At 38.6% G+C, this 20,145-nt stretch overlaps 1 protein-coding gene across 1 annotated transcript in view; it reads left to right on the top strand.

The window, feature by feature from the left end:
- Positions 1 to 16,314, top strand: part of USP12 (ubiquitin specific peptidase 12) — a 104,037-nt gene extending 87,723 nt beyond the window's left edge. Inside the window, exons 7-9 of the mRNA XM_025364705.1 lie at positions 7,379 to 7,576; positions 11,630 to 11,708; positions 13,057 to 16,314. Of these exons, the coding sequence (XP_025220490.1) occupies positions 7,379 to 7,576; positions 11,630 to 11,708; positions 13,057 to 13,158 (379 nt within the window). The 3' untranslated portion in view covers positions 13,159 to 16,314. The remainder of the gene's footprint in view (positions 1 to 7,378; positions 7,577 to 11,629; positions 11,709 to 13,056) is intronic.
- Positions 16,315 to 20,145: the final 3,831 nt, after the last annotated feature.

The raw sequence follows: 20,145 nt of genomic DNA, 5'->3' as shown, positions 1-20,145 counted from the left end.
ACTTTGGGAGGCTGAGGTGGGCAGATCATCTGAGGTCAGGAGTTGGAGACCAGCCTGACCAATGTGGTGAAACCCCATCTCTCCTAAAAATAACAAAATTAGCCAGGTGTGGTGGCACATGCCTGTAATCCCAGCAACTTGGGAGGCTGAGGCAGGAGAATCACTTGAACCCAGGAGGTGGAGGTTGTCGTGAGCCGAGATCGCGCCATCGCACTCCAGCCTGGGCAACAGGAGCGAAACTCCATTTCGAAAAAAAAAAGATGAACTTAAATGTTGTGTGTTATGACTGCTCCACCAACCTGACGTCTCCCCCACCACCACCACCTCTCTCTCGGGCCTCTTTATTCCCTGAGACACAACAATATTGAAATTAGGCCAGTTAATAACCTTACGTGGCTTCTAAGGGTTCAAGTGAAAAGAAATATTTGCATGTCTCTCACTTTAAATGAAAAGCTAGAAATAATTAAGCTTAATGAATAGGGCATGTTGAAAGCCAAGATAGGCTGAAAGCTAGGCCTCTTGCACCAAACAGCCAAGATGTGAGTGCAAATAAAAAGTTGTGAAAGATAATTAAAAGAGCTACTCTAGTGAACCCACAAATGATAAGAAAGCAAAACAGCCTTATTGCCGACATGGAGAAGTTTGGGTGGCCTGGTTAGAAGATCAGACTAGCCACAACATTCCCGTAAGCCAAAGCCTAATCCAAAACAAGGGCCTGTCTTCAATTCTGTGAAGGCTGAGAGAGGTGAGGAAGCTGCAGAAGAAAATTTTGAAGCCAGCAGGGGTGGGTTCATGAGGTTTTAAGGAAAGAAGCCATCTCCATAAGATAAAAGTACAAGATGAAGCGGCAAATGCTGATCTAGAAGCTGCAGTAAGTTATCTAGATTGCCTAGCTAAAATAATTGTTGATGGTGGCTACACTAAACAACAGATTTTCAATATAGAGGTAACAGTTTTCTATTGGAAAAAGAGGGCGTGTAGGACTGTCATAGCTAGAGAGAAGTCAGTGCCTAGCTTCAAAGGACAGGCTGATTCTCTGGTTAGCAGTTAATGCAGCTGGTGACTTTTAAGGTGAAGCCAGTATTCATTTACCGTCCCTGAAATCCTTGAGTTCTTAAGAATTATGCTGAATCTACCCTGCCTGTGCTGTAGAAAAGAAACAAAGCCTGGATGACAGCACATCTGTTTACAGTATGATTTACTGAATATTTTAAGCTCACTATTGAGACCTGTCACTCAGAAAAAAAGATTTCTTTCAAAATATTATTATTCATTGATAATACATGTGATCACCTAAGCACTCTGATGGAGACACACAAAGAGATTGATGTTGTTTTCATGCCCGCTAACATAAGCTCCATTCTGCAGCCCATGAATCAAGGAGTTATTTTGACTTTCAAGTCTTATTATTTAGTATTTTTTAAAGCTATAGCTGCCATAGATTGAGATTCCTCTGATGGATCTGAGCAAAGTAAATTGAAACCCTTTTGGAAAGGATTCACAATTCTGGATGCCATTAGAATATTTGTGATTCATGGGAGGAGGTAAAAATATTAACATTAGCAGAAGTTTGGAAGAAGTTCATTCCAGCCCTCATTGATGGCTTCGAGGGGTTCAGACTTCAGTGGAGGAAGTTACTGAAGATGTGGTAGAAACACCAAGAGAACAAGAATTAAGAGCCTGAAGATGTGACTGAATTGCTGCAATCTCATGATCAAACTTGAATGAATGAAAAGTTGCTTCTTATGGATGATCAAAGAATGTGGTTTGTTGAGATGGAATCTACTCCTGGTGAACATGCTGTGAACATTGTTGAAATGACAACAAAGGATTTAGAATATTACATAACCTTAGTTGATAGCAGCATCAGGGGTTGAGAGGATTGACTCAATTTTGAAAAGTTCTGTAGATAAAATGCTATCAAACAGCATCACATGCTACAGAGAAATCTGTGAAAGGAAAAGCCAGTTGATGTGGCAGACGTTCTTACCTTATTTTAAGAAATGGCCTCAGCCTGGAGCTTGCAGTAAGCTGAGATCGCGCCACTGCATTCCCCTCCAGCCTGGGCGACAGAGCAATACTCTTCTCAAAAAAAAAAAAATTGCCTCAGCCATCCCGACCTTCAGCAGCCACCATCCTGATAAGTCAGTAACCATCAGCCTTCAGACAAGACCCTCCACTGGCAGAAAGATGATGATTCTCTGAAGGCTCAGATGATCATTAAGTTTTCAGCAATAAACTATTTTTAAACCAAGATAACAGACTTTTCTTCAGACATAATGCTATTACATACTTAATAGACTACAGTATAATATAAGCATAACTTTTATATGCACTGGGAAACCAAAAATGTGTATGACTTGCTTTATTGCGGTCTTCACTTTATTGCAGTCTTCACTTTATTGGAGTGGCCTGGAACTGAACTTTCTGTATCTCCAAGGTATGCCTGTATTTCTGTCACTGCTCTGTGGGATCCAATGATTAGTGACAATGGACTGGGAGCTGAGCTCTTTGCCTTCTCATCTTTCCTCTCTCAAGTCTCTTTACTCTCCCTTTATTCCGTATGTGCCTGACCCCACTTTTGGGACCAGTCCTGTTCTTACCAGGTATTGAAGAAGACCCATGCATGGCCAGGTGACTCAGCATCACATTGTCATGGCCACAGTCCATCTCTGAGTATCTGCCCTAGATTTAATGATTGAATTGCTTCCTGTTTGTGAGATGAAGGCCCTTCCTTTTGCTTCATTTTCTTAACTAGATTCATATATTTTTCCCCTGTAGTCAGTCCCAGTCATGGTAACTTGTGTAGTATCATGTGAAATCATATCGGCAATAGGGATTTGCCTTGCTGTAGTCAACATCTCCGACCACCTCTTGCACACACAGCCCCATGCAAGTCTTCTGGAATCTGAGTTGGGTGGGTCCTTCCATCTGTTGAGAAGTTGGTGCCTCCTGGCTCCCTGCCTACATGCCTACCTGGATCTCCACATGTCCGTCCCTCAGTACTACGTTTTATACACATGTTGGGGTACGCCATGAGCCTCATTTGTGCCTGTGACCCATCCCCCATTTTGACACATGCTGGAGTTTAGGTTCTGCTACCTAAATGTCCTCTCATTGCTTATATCTCACAGAGTCACCTTAGTGACTTTCTCACATAAAGCATTCTATTCGCCCTGACCGCCTCATTGTAATGTGTCACAATTAATCCTTGTTGATGGCACCTTTTAAAAGGGCATGGAATTCAGTCCTTGGAACTGAACGTCTGTACAATTATTAAGCTTTTCTGTGTGGTCAGGACTTCTGTGCTGACAGGATGTTGGTAAGCTCTTAAGTGCCTGTGGCTGGGATATTATATTCATCTGTGGCAGAGCTTGCACATAGTGTCCTCTGGATCACATTCCATCTGTAGAACTCTGTTTGGCTCACACAGTTTATAAAAATAGGAAATTTACTTTAAAAAGGGTTTCTGACTTGAGATGACTTGAGAAAAACAGCTGATTCCACTGGATTCCGGGGTCTGCATTCCATCCTGTACTGGTGTTGCTTGCCTGCGGCAGGATAGTTGGTATTCCGGTTGAGGGTGGTTGCGGGCAATGTCAGTCCTTCCTCCAGCTCCTCCCCTAGCCTTTTGGACTACTTAGCACTTGATGGCTCTGGGAAGGACTCCCCCTTGGGCTACTGGAGAAGGGAGTTTCTGGGAATTTGGTTCAAATTTCCAGTTTTTGACCAGTCACTGACAGGTGCTAAAGAGCACATGAAACCCCAGCTACCTTGTGGTCAAGAGAAATTGGAGGTGAAATTTAGACTCCAGGGTTTCTCTTGACACTGAGCTGAAGCCACTCTTCCTGGGATTTTGCTTGAGATTGAATCCTTACCTGCTTTCCTTCCCCCCGCCCCCCCACCATACACAGGGAGCATGACATTAATAAATCACAGGCCTGGGAATTCCTGTCTCAGGGTCTGCCCTAGGGAACAGGACCTAAAATGAGAGGATGTTGTTGTCTCATAATAATCATCCATTTAAAAATGTATTCTGATTTCCTTTGTGATGTTCTGTTTGTCCTATGGCTTATTTAGAAATGTGTTGCTTAGTTTCCGTAGCTAGGGGGTTTTCTAGATTTTTTTATCAGAGGACATACTCTGATTTCATCTTTGAAATGTATTGAGACTTCTTTTATTGTCCAGTACATTAGTGAGTGTTTTGGTTGAACTTGAAAAGAATGTATATAGTGCAGTTTGGGGTTGAGTATTCCATAAATGTCAATTAAGTCCATAGTTAGGATGTTCATATTTTCCTGTCCTTACTGATTTTTTTTGTTAGTGAGAGAAGTCTGTTAAAGATTCCAATTCTGATTATGCACTTGTCTGTTTATTTCTGAAATTTGAAAAAATTTTGGAGCACATGCTTTTAAGATTGTTATGTTCTCTTAGTTAATTGACCATTATTATGAAGTATTCTTTATTTCTGGTAAGATTCCTTATCTTATATGCTTTGTCTGACATTAGTATAGCCAGCTTACTTAGGATTGGTGTTTACATGGTATGTCTTTTCCCATCCTTGTGCTTTTTTGGAATAGTTTTAAATTATAACTAGACATTATCAAGATAAGCAACCCCCTGTTATGTTATAATACAACAAGAATGCAATTTGTCATTTTAAAGATGTAAAAGCAAGAAAATGCATAGAGTTGTACCTCAGTATCAGTTGGGTCCAGGGCCCTCACCTACAGCAAAATGCATGGTTGCTCAAGTCCCTGATATAAAATGACAAGTATTTGCATATAACCTATGCATATACTCCTATGTATTTCGATACCTAATACAATGTAAATGGTATATAAATAATTGTTGTACTGTGTTTTTTAAAATGGCATTTGTCTTTTTTATTTTTAGTTATTTATTTTTTGGGTATTTTCAATTCATGGCTGGTTGAATCTGTGGATGTGGAACTCCCAATATGGAGGGCCAACTGAATAATAGAAATTCATCCAAATTTTAAGTAGTTGTTTGTGTGGTCGGTAAATGTCATTAAAAAAATAAATTTAAATAGAAAATTGATATCTGCTTACAGAAGATTTTTAAAAATCAGTGTTTATTCAAACTTAAAAAGGAAAATAATGATCTCTGTCTTCCTCTTTTTTCTTCAAAATGTTTGTCTTTTGTAGAAAACACTATGTTCTAAGACAACTTTTTTTTATAAAACAGTGACAGTGATCAAGACCTCCCTAATGTAACCTCCCTCGCCACAGGTTGGAATGGAAGGAAAGCCAGAATCTTATGCATTCTTTGGTGTTTTGCTGGTCTTAGTGTTTGGAACAGGAAGTCAACTTCTTTTTTCTTCCTTCTGCTGCAAAATCTACATGAGTTTCACACTCCTTACACGTATGTTCAAGCAGTTTTCTGCTTTTTCTTCTGGAACCATTTCAATATGAGGGAAATTTTGTAAGCTAGTCCCTCATCATCTTTAAAATATGGCTCCACACATACTTTTGCTTGACAATTCCATGGATAGCTGGTTTCTTTGTGGTAGCCAGCACTTCTCCCCTGGGAGGATCTTTGGCAAATAGGATTCATATTCTTCATGTGTTGTCTTATCAAACATTGTATCTGCTATTACTGACACATTTTCTCTTTTCTGCATTTGGACTCCCCCCGCCTTGTGTAATTGCTAAAAACACATTTTCCCTAACCATCAGGCCAAGTTCATTCTCTTTCCTCTTCCTAGTCTTACCTGACTGCCATTTATTAATAGTGCACTGACACTCATTTTATGCTGAGAAAATTCGTCTTTTGCATCTACCATCCATTGGAAATTCTCAAAGGATACCTTGATGTTTTGTAAAGATTTCGTTTCAGGAACTCTACATGGGTAATTCATAGTTGGATTAAATTTTATGTATAATTTTACATCCTGACTTGTTAAGTATTTTCCCATGTCACCTGGAAACTTTCCTCAGCATTGTTTTATTTAAGTTGTACAACACTCTGTTATGTTTGAATTCTAATTTATGTCTGCATTTCCTGTTGTTGAATAGTTGGGATTTTTTACAATGTAAAAGAACTCTACAAGTAGATTATTCTCATAAGGGATGTTTTTGAGATTATATATTTAATTTATGTTTCTAGAAATAGGATTAGTGAGACAGAGGCCGTAAAGGCTCCCAATTCATATTGCTGGATTGCTTTCTAGGAGTGACTAGTTGTTTACCTTTACTTTGGCTAATGTTTCCAAAAGGCCAAGTTACTCGAATAGTAAGTAATTTAGGAATAATAAGCTATCCACCATATTTAAGACATGTAGAATGCAGATTTAGTATAATGTTACAAAATGATTTTTCACTTATTAGAGACAGTGGCTTACCATATATCTCACTTGTTTAAATTGTGAGGAGTATTTTGCTTCACCAGACCCATTTAAAATTCAGTTCTGCAACATTTGGCATCTATCCTATGTCAGGCATGTTGCTAGATAGTGGGGAAATAAAAATGAAGGGAATGCTTTCTAGCTGCCACGAGTTCAGGGCCTAGAAGAAAAGAACCGTAATCACCTAAAATTGTTACCATGTAATAAGCTTGACATATATAAAGTGAACCTGTAAAGCGCTGATGGAGGATTGAAGAGAGCAGGTATTTGTGCCAGAGGGTGTGACATTTGAGCTGAGCCATTAAAATAATAGATTTTTAGGTGAAGTAGGAGTACAAAGGCACTCTCAGGGAGAAATGGCATTTAAAGGCATAATAAAGATTATTTAGAACATGAAGAACAGCCTGTGTTTCACAATTAAAAACTTAACTCCTAAGTTTCCAGGTTATTTTATTCCCTTTCTAGGATATACATAGTCATTTTTCTTAATATGGAGTTATTTCTTGTCTCTGACAAGCACCTTGAATGGTCTTTAGCGCTTTTGCTGTTTTAGTCTCCTATTGTCAGTCTGTACCTGCGTCATATAGATTGATAGAAAAAATAGATTTCAGTCTACCCAAGTCCAAAGGCATTGTCAGTTTCAAGAAACTTGTTTTCCCTCTACCACTCTTGAGCACCCTGTGCATTTAGCCTTATTATAAGAGATGTATGTTTGAAAAATACAGATTCCTTAACCAAGGACTAATGTCATTCCATCTGTTTTGGAGCCATGTTGAGTGCTGTGTCAAATTATGTGGTGTGGCGATGATTGGTAGGGTGGGGTCGTCTTAAGATGTTCAGAACATTGTTTTCTCATTATAAAAATAATTGGTAGAAATGTGCGAAACTGGGCAGTGCTGGGCTATTAAAACTGACCATTGACTATCTGTTCGTTGGATATCATAGTTTGATAATTCAAGGACGTGGTGGATATCTTTTGTGAAATTTTGTTTTCATTTTTATTTTTAATAGGATGAAAGTTAAAAAACTGCCCATGATTCTAGCTCTACACCTGAAGAGATTTAAATATATGGATCAACTTCATCGATATACAAAACTCTCTTACCGGGTAGTTTTCCCTTTAGAACTTCGTCTATTTAACACTTCAGGTGATGCCACCAATCCAGACAGAATGTACGACCTGGTTGCTGTTGTGGTTCACTGTGGAAGGTAATTGCAACTCCGGGGACATAGTAGTGGAATTTCTAGGTTAGAAGAGCAGTGTATATTCAAGATGTTCATGAATTATTCAAATACAGAACTTTTAGAAATTCTGTATTCTTCTCAAGATAATTTTATTTCAAAATGGAGTTTTAGCTTTACATTTTATCATTCCTTAAAAATTTTATATGTTAAAACATATTGTTTTTATTTTTATTATTTATTACTCTGCAAGTACTATATCTGATTTCCTAGAACTTTTGAGATCTGTTAGTTTTTCTTTTCCTTTTTTGGGGTGTGTGTATAGAGGGTTGTTGGTTAAAATAAATCACTTCTGAGTTTAATTGCATATGTTCAGCATATCAGTGGTTGTAAAAAGCATTTAAAATGGCATTGGAAGTAATCTTCAAAGATTCATTTTTTTGATTTTACCTGGGTGTGTATTTATCATTTCCTATTAACTAATTTTGCTTTCTGTCTCCTTCTCATCTTCTTTTCCAATGTGGTATACACATCTTCTCTGTATGAACATACATACCTGTAACTGACCTTATTAAATACATCAAAAAATTCTCAAACTGCAAGAGCATCACATAATCAGAACTTGTATTTGGAACATAACCGTCTTCATTGACTGCTTAGAATTTCCTTTAATAATTTTAAAGCAGGCACTCATCATTTTCCCCTTGGTTTTGGGAAACTTGTACTAACAGCATATTTTATCCAAATAAAAAAAGTTCCAGCTTTCTCCACTTCAGCCCTCCTCCCAGCTCTCTGATTAGAATTTTTTTTTTTTTTTTTTTTTGGAGACAGAGTCTCGCTCTGTCGCCCAGGCTGGAGTGCAGTGGTGCCATCTTGGCTCACTGCAAGCTCCGCCTTCCGCATTCAAGCCATTCTCCTGCTTCAGCCTCCCAAGTAGCTGGGACTACAGGCGCCCACCACCATGCCCGGGTAATTTTTTGTATTTTTAGTAGAGAGTTTCACCGTGTTAGCCAGGATGGTCTGAATCTCCTGACCTGGTGATCCGCCTGCCTCAGCCTCCCAAAGTGCTGGGATTACAGACGTGAGCCACCTTGCCCAGCCTCTGATCAGAATTTTTAAGGACAACCCGGAGGGAGCAAATACTCTGTAATAATCGTCTTGTACACAACTCCATTGCCTGGGTCAGCCTTGGGTCCCGTCTTTTATCCTCAGCAAGAATCTTTCTTCTACCTCTAAATTAAGAGTGATCACATCTTAAAGGAGTGAAGCAGTGTCAAGATTACTTAAAGAACCTTGGTGTAGTGATTCAGACCAGGTATTCAAAGTGAGAGAAGCCTGGATCTCAGTACCATTTCTGCCAGTTGTGGGCAGTGTGATGTTATGCAGAGTTTCCTGAAAAGGCTTCAGTTTTCTCTTCTAGAAAATGTAAATACTAATTACCTCATTGCTTTGTTGGGATTCAAAAGGAGATGTAAATCAGCTACTGCTACTGTGTTAGTAACAAAAATATAATACTACCTTCTCACATCCCAGCTCTATAATATTTACTTTCTCACACCCTAATTAGACTGTTCTTTAGCCTCTTCAAATTTAGTAACAGTCCTACTCTACTTAAATTATGTTAGATTTTTAGAATTATGCTCTACTCACAAGACATTGAGTTGAGATGCCTGACTTAGATGGCAACCAGGGTCCCGTCCCCACTTTCTCCTTTTAAAATTAACCCAACCCTTTCCCCACCCTGAAATCCTTGAGTCTCTTGACCCTTTGCCTTTTTAACCTTTTCTGTGGCCTCACTTGCTTCTCCCAACCTGAACTCCACAGTCAGTTAAAGCATGTTCTCACAAGCACTGTAAAATCCTCTTGCTAGCTGTCTGAATCCCTACTGTCAGAATTGTTGCAGAAAATTGCAGAGAGATGGTTATTGACTTTCCTCACAGCCCTGGTGGTCTGCCTTCACTGGGAACTCACTTCTGGTGGAGTTCTGCACAGTAGGTCTTTGGGATCCCGCCCCAACCCCGGGGTCTTACTCTCTCCTGTCTCACTCTCATTGCCTCATGCCTTCTTGCCTCTCCTCTCTGGAAGTCTTCCTTGACGCTCTTCTGCCCAGCCTCAGTCTCCACGTGTTGTCTTCACATAAATACTAGATGTGCAGTGCTAGCCCTGTCTTAGTGCTTTGTGTACTGTCTTAGGATGTATGTCTGCTTCCCTTATGAGAACAGGTGCTTTTTAAAACAGGAGATAATTTGCTCGCTAATAAAAGATAATCATATTTTAGAATATTTTTCCATTGTGTATTTTATTTATCAGACTTATTTGTAGATTTGCTTCATATGAAAGTGTGGAGGGTGTGCACAGCCTCATTATCAGCATGTCAGTTCCAGTTCAGCTTGCTCCTTCTCTATCCCTGGTTCCCAGCCTAGAAGAGACTTCTAGCAAATGTTTGTTGACTAAGTATTACCCTTCAAGCCCATGTCAGAACTGGGCTCCGTTTCTTGATTTCCCATCCTTCTCTCCCTTCCACCTCCTCTCTTGCTGGATACAGTCTCTCCTGTGGCTCTACTTTTATATCATATTCTGCCTTGGATTATGTTTTTGGAGTAGCTATCTCTGTACTGAAGGGGTATTTGGGCAAGCAGTTGTTGAAATCTCTTTAATCTCCACAGCAGTCAGTAGTTATTTGCATACATTAGGCATTTATATCTACTCAACTGAGTGTGTTTAATGTCCAGAAATCAGATGCCTAAGAAACAGCTTCCTTAGGTGGAAGTTCAGCCCTTCATCTCTCATTTCATTTTTAGTTTATGAAATTAACTTTTGTCTACTGTTCTTCAAACTAGTTCTTTGCCAAAGGAAAAAGCCGCCTAACTTTTCTCAGTTTACTAGTCCTCACCCCACCCACCTCCTTTCCTTCCATCCTGTGTTCCGCAGCCTTTCTTTGATTTTTCTTGATTTCACCTTTTATCATTTTGTTTTCATTTCTGACCCTCTCCCCATAACACACAAGACCCTTTAGATGAGTCCTAAATAAATATAGAAATAGACTTAATAAAGCATTAAATGCTTTTTAAAAAGAAAGTTTTGAGGTGTCATCCTCCATAGTTTTAAAAAAAAATGTTTTTGTTGGTGTCATTCTGTCACCTAAGGTATTTATCTTACCTACAAGATCAAATGATCTGAGAAACATAAGACATTTTAGGAGGTGGCTTATTCTAATAATCTGGTCACTACTTTTAAAATAGTGTTTAGCATAAGGAGTAATTTGTATTGAAAAGGATTTCAAATTCTGTATTAATTATAGAATTACAATGGAATAAATATAACCATATAAGCCTTTATAATGAACCGTACTTAAATTGGAAGAGGTTAAAACCTTTGTCATATCCTTTTATAAAACAAAGAATTGCTTTTAAAAGAAATTATGCCTCCTTTATTTTTATGCATGTCTGCATTTATATATTCCAGATTTGTTTAAAATGAGATGCAGGGGCAATCATAGTAATAGTTATAATGGTATTAAGAATTAGGTACTTCGTAATGACTCACCATTGAGCAAAGGTCATTTGCTTTTAAAGACATTTTGTGAAGTTCAGGCTTGATTTTGGAACCAAGGATTTGATATCCTTGCCTGTTTCAAGCATCATGTTGGATCTTTCCTCAAGAAAAAAAACTATTACCAAGGGAGTGAGGCTTAGAAATAATTCTTGTATGCATTGTTTTATAGTTGAATTCAGCATGTTCTGCTGTGATCCCCTCCCTTATAAAATGATAGAAAACCTTGTCTTTTATTATAGAAGCAAAATTGAAAACTATTACAAAGACAGTAAAGAATTTCAATAATGCAGCTTTATGTGAATAGAATCTCTTAGAGTACTAATTATTTGATTTTAAAATTGATCACCAGTTCAACTCAGTGTAGCTTTATCTTTTTTGGAAAGAATAGTTAAGGGGTATAAAAAAGAAGCAGTTCTTTTTTACTGCTATTTGTTTCAGTTTCTCTATAAAACATAAAATTTAGAGCATGAAAGAGTAATATTAATAAATATCATATTAAATTAACTTCTTTTTTGTTTGTTTTAGTGGTCCCAATCGAGGCCATTATATTGCAATAGTTAAGAGTCATGATTTTTGGTTGTTGTTTGATGACGACATTGTAGAAGTAAGTAGTTTCTTAATCTCTTATTTTTGAAAGTTGTATGCATATGTTGCTTTTCACTATTTTCTGATAGTTTCTCATTTAGATATGACTGGTGATGATTATGAGACAAATGTCTGGGTCTATAGATTGTAGTCTGATTCCTACTTCTTACTCTACAACGTCCAAGCCCAACAGTTAAGTGGTCACGTAACCTTTACACACGTGGAAGAAAACAAAGGAAAGCTTTCAACAACAGACCTGACTTTAAAAAAAAAAAAAAATTAAGCCATGTAACATACATACAGTAAAGTGTACAAGTCTGAATTTGATGAATTTGTATATGTGTGTCCCCCCATCACACACAGCCACACAGACACACTCACATTTGTAACTACCATCCAGGTCAAGATATAATTCATTTTCAACACCACAGCAGGCCCCCTTGTTCCTCCTTCTGGTCAGAGCTTAAGCTTCCTCCTGGAGCCTGCTATTTGGACTTTTATCATTAATTTTGCCTAGGCTTGAATATAAATGGACTCATACAGTATGATTTTGTTTGTGTCAGACTTTATTCACTGAATATATTTGTGAGGTGCATTCTTGTTGCCTGCAGTAATGGCAGTTCTTTTTTACTGCTTTGTCATTCTGTACTGTACGAATATACCAAGTTAACTAGAAATTTGACTTTTTGTCAGTTAATGACTATTGTGAATTAAAATGCATTGGTCATCTTTTACAAGCCTTTTGCTAGACGTATACACTCATTTTTCTTGGGTATATGTTAGGTTGGACCACTAGAAGTTGCCTTTTTGTTTTTTTGGGAGACAGAGTCTTGTTATCTAGGCTTCTGGAGTGCGAGGGTGCGATCTCGGCTCACCGCCACCTCCACCTCCTGGGTTCAAGTGAATCTCCTGCCTCAGCCTCCTGAGTAGCTGGGATTACAGGCATGCACCACCATGCCTGGCTAATTTTGTATTTTTGGTAGAGACGGGCTTTCTCCACGTTGGTCAGGCTGGTCTTGAACTTCTAACCCCAGGTGATCCGCCAGCCTTGGCCTCCCACAGTGCTGGCATTACAGGCGTGAATCACTGTGCCCGGCCTGGAAGTTGCCATTTTGTAGGTCCAAAATAGTTATTAGTGGTTTCATATAATTCATCCTATATCTAGAAGTAGAATTGCTGGATCAAAGGGTAGTTGTATGTTCAGCTTTAGAAGATAGGTATTTCTAAACATTTTTTCAGAGTGCCCTGCCAGCTATGTATGAGAGTTCCATTTTCCCCAAATACTTGGTATTATCAGTCTATTAAATTTAAGCCATCTAACTGTACAGAGCTCATTTATGTACTAATGTTTACATTTTGCCTCACAGAAAATAGATGCACAGGCTATTGAAGAATTCTACGGGTTGACATCAGATATCTCAAAGAACTCTGAGTCTGGTTACATCCTTTTCTATCAGTCTCGGGACTGAGGGGGAACCGTGATGAAGAGATACTTTCTGCCTCATTTCTTCTCTGGTTATTTTGGAAAGGATCAAGCACTGATTTTTCAAGAAAAGAGAAATGCAGGAAGCTCAGGGGGCAGTAGCACACTTTGCACACGATAAAGCAAAGACGATGGATTGACAAGCCCTTCCGATCATGGTAGTTGGTTTATTTGCTCAGGTATCATGCTGTCTGTACAGTTCCATTCAACAAGGAGGTGAAATCAGAGATACCAGCTCCTCTTGTAAAACAGCCTTCCAGTCATTGACACGCATTTTCTCTTTATTAATTGCACCAATAATGCTTTGAATTCCTTGGGAGTGCAGTAGAAAGAATCGGGATCTGTGCTGTATTGATAAGGAGGTGATGTCGAACACACTGCATACATTTGCCTGGTTCAATGTGTCTAGAAGCATATTCGGTGTCTTTTCAAGAGTCAACCAGAAATACTTTTGGGCCCAACACTTGCAGTTGCCTTCCTGATGTAAAACCTAACATGCTAGATACAGTGTCGGGAAGACAAAGATGTTTTGCTTCTCTGAAGAAGCTTATAATAATATACAGTGTATGTATATGTAGGGAGCAATTGGTCAAAAGTGGCTTTTTGTTTCCCCAAGGGGAAAGACTGGCTTTGTAATTATAATTTTTTCCTTATTTATTTTACTTAAAACTGGTAGAGTCTAAGTATTGTATGAAGTGCCCATGATTCTGTCAGTAAATTTGAACATATTTTTATCAGTTAATGTCAGTTTAAGTAGTCCTTTTGTTTGTTTCTATTTTTAAGGTGAATTTTAAATTCTATCTGAAATCAGTAAGATACCTTGAGAAAAACTGCAGTGAGAGGAGGTAAATATCCTTTTTCAGGAGGAACTGATATCTCTGGCTAAGTATTTGTCCTTTTGTTATGGTTTCTAAATCAGTTATTTTCTTCAGCTTTAATTTCATAAAATTAAAAAACTATAAAAAAATTCCTGTAGTTGTTGGAATAATTAAAAATTCTGGTGCAGTGGTGGTATACCGATCTTTAGAATTCTTAAGTATTCTGATGTTTCAAGTTGAGGTCATGCTTGGGAAATCTTGTCATAGCATATATGTTATTTTCAGATGTCATTTTTTTACCCTGGAAAGAAGTAATAATGTTCATCATAACCCTGGTAGCCTGGATAGCGAGCTAAACAAACCCTTTGAAGGTTAAATTTTCATCAAGTAGACTAGGAATACAAAAACCAAATCCTTCCTCCCCTTCCCCGCACCTTTAACAAAACCAAATCCTTCCTCCCCTTCCCCGCACCTTTACAATCTTACTGGAAGGGTGTTCAGAAATTAAAATTTGTGTTTGCTAAGACTTCATTCTGTTGGGGGTTTTAAGAAATAATATATGTAACATAGAATGTATGCAAACCGTCGCAGTTTTTTTGGACGTTTTTCCATGCATCAGAAAGTTGTCTGACAGTAGCCGAATGTAACTTGCAGAAAATTATTGAAAATTATATTCAGAATAATAGCAATCAGGCCTTGGATGTTCTTTATTAAATTCTTTTCAGGCAGTAAATTTAAAAAAAAAATTGTCATTTGCTAAAGTTCTTTTGCTAAAACTGTTGACTATGGAAAACAAACAACAAAAAGGAATTTTTTAGTCTGCTGCTATTATTAACATTTATTATCTGTATCTTTTGGCTCAGGAAATGACTTCACCTATTTGTTCCATAAGCAGACCTTTAACAGGGTCACTTAGGTAATTGGGCTGCTTAAACACATGTGCTGGGAGAAAATTATAATAATAGTATTTGTACTAAATATCAAAAGTATTTTGACAAGTTTCTTTTTAAGATAGTTTCTAAAGCCTTACCCTGGCTAGAGATGTTTTGTACAAATTATATATAGCCAGCCTTATCTACCAACATGCCACAGAGAATCACAATCAACGATGTGGGGAAAGTCAGGGCAGTGAAAGTGGATGCGCTCTTTTTATTTTGAGGGCTTAAACCAAATTGTCTTGGAATTAAAGCTGTATTTCTGCAGCTTTCAGTACAGAGAAAAATAGGTAAGTGAAGCTGTGTCAGTTTTAACATTAGCTATATCACAACATGTTTAAGAAAAGATAGATGAAGTCATTTGCATAAAGGTACAGCATTGAAATACTACGTTGTGTTTGTTTTTACATTTTTGCATTAAAGAAAAAACATGCAGTAAAAGCCAAGTTACATTTCATATTAAAGCAAGTTCTAGTGTATGTGTTGAGTTCCTGGTAATCACATACTTATTCACATCTACAGCATACTTCATAGTATGATTTGTCAGGGGAGGGACTGTGGGGTGACAGTTTTACATTTACTTTTTCTTCTTAATGCAGCTGGATCTAAGTAAAATGTTTTGAAGAAACTCAATATACTTTTAAAACATTTAGGGTCAGGGTTGGGGGAAAAATACAGGTATAGTAAGTAAGAAAAGTGACCCATGAAGAAAGCATTGTGAGGTTCTATGTTGGTTGACTGTGATTAAAATGCAGGGCTGGTTTAAGTTGTAAATGGTGGCCGATTGCTATGTAACTATGTACATGATTATTGGGATGGCTGTCCCATATTTTGTATATTGGAATAAAAATTTCTATAAATTATTGTAACTAAAAGTAAATATTCTAAATTAAATCCCACTTCTTAAGTCACATGGCTTCTGTCTTGGAAATTTTACCTTTAAAAGATGACTTAAGACAGGAACCAGGAGGCTTGGGAACAGGGACAGAAGGAAATGTTGTATTACGTGGGTCTTGGGGCCTCTAACCATCAGTATAGGGTTTTTTCTTTCCTTGATGGCAGTAGAAAGACCTCATTTTCATAACTACTCTTGATACTTTCTTTAAAAACACTTTTTATTAAAGATTCTATCATGAGGTATTTGACTGGGAGCTGGGAGGCTAAAGCGCTCATGTCCTGGCTCTTCAGTGAATTTAACTGTGTGACCTTGGGCAAGTCACTTAACCTCTCTGTGCTTCAGTCTCCCTGTCTTGTAAAATGGGAGTAATACCTACCTCACAGGGTTGTTGTGGGGATTAATTAGAGATAATGTCTGTAAAGCATTTAAGGTTCTTGAAGAAGGCGCTATATAAATATAAAATAATATCTATTAAAGTTGGTTTATTTGTGCCTGTGGGTTTTAAGTGTGTTTTTTCCTTTTTGCCTAAAATGTATTTACAGATTAGAAGTGGACACTTCGGAAATTGTGCTACTACTTTTGCCCAAGCTCCTACTTCTGTATCCAAAGAGATTTTCCTTAGGACAGAATTGCATGTGTGTAAAACAACATTCTACATGTGCCTGCATTTATTTAGCACATAGTAGCTTGTGTCATGTTTCTGTGATAGCATGTCTTTGAAAAGTTCAAAGTTTAAATTTGAAAATTGAGAGTCATAGAATCTTAGAGGGTAAAACAGGTAAAATACCTTAAAGGTCACTGTTTCTCCTGCTCCTCCTCTTTTCCTTTGTAGTAATTGCTCCTGTAAAATCTGTTTCACAAGTGGTCAGTCAGCCTGCACTTGAGTGCTGGAAGCCAGTTCCGTTACTGAGTAACTTGAATTGTTACTTACGTTGCCATTATTTTCAGTCCATCCTTCATTCTCCCAGTGTGCCTCTGATCTCAAGGCTGATCTTTGTATCAGGTAGCTTTCCGAGACTTCATCCTTCCTGGGAGCCTTGTTCTGGAAGCACTGTTTTTCATTCATGTCTCTGAAAGAGTGTGCCTAGAACAAGCACAGTGACAAGTGAACTATACTGTCAGTTGGACCTGCGATCGCATTCTCTTTTTCTAAGCATCTGTATCACACACTTCTTATGGAACTTTTAGTAAATGAAATCCTCTATACCTGAAAGTTTTTCATGAACTGTTGAAAAGCTGAGAGTCCCTTGCCACAAACTTTTTTTCATGATTCCCCGTTACCAGTACCTGTGCCTGTTAACATGTCAAGGTTTTCCCCATCTCTCTTCGTTCATGTGTTTTCTGTAATAACCGTGTGTCTGTTCTGTCTGCAGAGCTACTGAAATAACAACCCATTGCTTTTGGGTGATAGCCTGCTATGTGATGGCCCCTGTGCTCGGTATTTTACTTCTTTTAATGTTAATCTTTTTTTTTTTTTTTTTTTGAGACGGAGTCTCACTGTGTCTCCCAGGCTGGAGTGCAGTGGCGTGATCTTGGCTCACTGCAAGCTCCGCCTCCCGGGTTCACGCCATTCTCCCGCCTCAGCCTCCCAAGTAGCTGGGACTACAGGCGCCCGCCACCGTGCCCGGCTAATTTTTTGTATTTTTAGTAGAGACAGGGTTTCACCATGTTAGCCAGGATAGTCTCGATCTCCTGACCTCGTGATCCACCCGCCTCGGCCTCCCAAAGTGCTGGGATTACAGGCTTGAGCCACCGCACCCGGCCTTAATGTTAATCTTAACCACATCTATGAGACAGTGACATCCTCATTTTACAAAAGAAGAATCTACGGTTCTTTAGAGGTTAAGTACCTTTTTAGAGCCACTCAGCTGGAAAGTAGCAGGTCCAGGTTTCAAGTAGATGTAACTCCAGTGTCCAAGCCCTTAACCATGGCTATCCTTACCAAGAGATTTGTTGTTGTTGTTGTTGTGGTAAAATAACCTAAAAATTACTATTTTAGTCATTTTTAAGCGTCCAATTAAGTGACAGTACATTCGCGATGTGCAAATACCACTGCCATCCATTTCCAGAATTCTTTTCATTGTCCCAAACAGGAACTCTGTACCCATTAAATAGTCATTCCCCATACTTCTTCCCTTCCTGCGGCCTCTGTGAACCTGCATTCTGCTTTTTATCTTGATGAACTTGCTCTAGGTGCCTCATAGAGGTGGAAGAATCACTGTTTGCCCTCTTTATGTATATGCCACATTTTGTTTATACCTTCATCCATTAATGAACATTTGGGTTATTTACACCTTTTGGCAGTTCTGACTAACACTGCTGTGAACATTGGTGTGCGAGTATCTGTTTCAGCCCCAGAATTTGGGTTTTCTGGGTATAGATCTAGGAATTGCTGAAGCATGTGGAATTCTATGTTGAACTTTTTGAGGAATAGCCATACTGTTTTCCACAGCAGCTGTACCATTTTGCATTTCCACCAGCAATGTACCAGTGTTCCAGTTTTTTTACATTCTTGCTATTATAAAAAAATTCAGAAAATAATAAGCATTGGATATAGATAGTATCCTTTGATACACAGAAGTTTTAAGTTTTAAATTTTGATGCAGTCGGTCTCTCTCTTTTCTTTTTCTTTCTCCTTCCCTTCCTTCCCTCCCTCCCTCCCCCTCCCTTCCTCTTTCTCCCTCCTTTTCTCCTTTACTCCCTTCTTCCCTCCCCTCCCCTCTCCTCCCCTCCCTGCCTGCCTCCCTCCCGCCCTCCCTTCCTTCCTCTGCCTCCTTTCCTCCCTTCCTCTCTTCCCTCCCCCTTCCTTCCTTCCTCCCTTCCCCACTTCCTTCCTCCCCTCCTTCCTTCCTCCCTTCCTGCCTTCCTCCCTCCCTTCCTCCCCAGGGTCCCATTCCCACCCAGGCTGGAGTGCAGTAGCACAATCACAGTGGCTCACTACAATCTCAAATTTCTAGGCTCAGGTGCACCTCCTGCCTCAGCCTCTCAAGTACCTGGGATTATAGGCATGTGCCACACACCTAGCTAATTTTTAAATATTTTGTAGTGGTGGGGGTCTCACTATGTTACGCAGGCTGCCCTCACCTCCTGGGCTCAAGCAGTCGTCCCACTTCAGCCTCCCAAAGTGCTGGGATTACAGGTGTGAGCCTCCTCACCTGGCCTAATTTTTTTTGTTGTTGTCTTTGCTTTTGGTATGTCTAAGAAAGCATCACCAAATCCAATGTCATGAAACTTTTTCCCTGTGTTTTCTTCTAAGAGTATTATTTTAGCTCTTACATTTAGGTCTTTGATCCATTTTAAGTTAATTTTAGTATTTTAGTATGTGATGTAAGGGTCAATTTCATTCTTTTGCATGTTGGTACCCGCTGTTCCCAGCACCACTTACTGAAAAGACTCCTTTTCCCAATGAATGAGGTGCCAAAATCAGTTGGCCATGTATGCTAGGGTTTATTTCAGGACTCTCTTTTGTCCCATTTGTCTGTTTATCTGACCTTAGCCAGTACCACACTATTTTGATTAATGTAGCTTTGTAGTAAGTTCTGAAGTAAGGAAGTATGAGTCTTCCAACTTTGTTCTTTTTCAAGATCATTTTCGCTACTTAAGGCCCCTCGAAGTTTCATGCGAATCTTAGGTTTTTCTGTTTATGCAAAAATTGTCAATGGGATTTTCAAAGATTACATTTAATCTTTAGATTGCTTTGGATAGTGTTTGACAATAGATTAAATTCTATGCCTATAATCCCAGGTACTTGATAGGAAGATTAAATTGACTTAACAATTTTAAGTCTAATCTGTGAACACTGGTGTCTTTCCATTTATTTAGGTCTTTAAGTTCTTTGAACAATGTTTTGTTGTTTTTATTGTACAGGTCTGTTGAGTATTTTATTATTGATCTATTATAAATGGGATTATTTTCTTAATTTCCTCTTAGGATAGTTCATTGTATATAGAAATGCAACTGATACTTGCTTGTTGGTTTTGTGTCCTGCAACTTTGCTGAATAATTAGCTTTATTAGCTTTTTTTTGGTGTGGAATCTTTAAGGTTTTCTACGTATAAGATCACGCCATTTGCTAACAGATAATTCTTCTTTGTTTTCAAAAATTTTTTTTTAATTTTTTTTTTTTTTTTTTTTGAGGTGGAGTCTCACTCTGTTGCCCAGGCTGGAGTGCAGTGGCATGATCTCAGCTCGCTGCAACCTTCACCTCCCAGGTTCAAGCAATTCTCCTGCCTCAGCCTCCCGAGTAACTGGAACTACAGACGCTTGCCACCACACCCGTCTAATTTGTGTATTTTTAGTAGAGATGGGGTTTCACCATGTTGG

This window comes from Theropithecus gelada, chromosome 17 (assembly GCF_003255815.1).
Source record: "Theropithecus gelada isolate Dixy chromosome 17, Tgel_1.0, whole genome shotgun sequence".
In the NCBI taxonomy this organism is placed as follows: Eukaryota; Metazoa; Chordata; class Mammalia; order Primates; family Cercopithecidae; genus Theropithecus; species Theropithecus gelada.
This window is presented reverse-complemented; position numbering and strand designations above follow the sequence as displayed.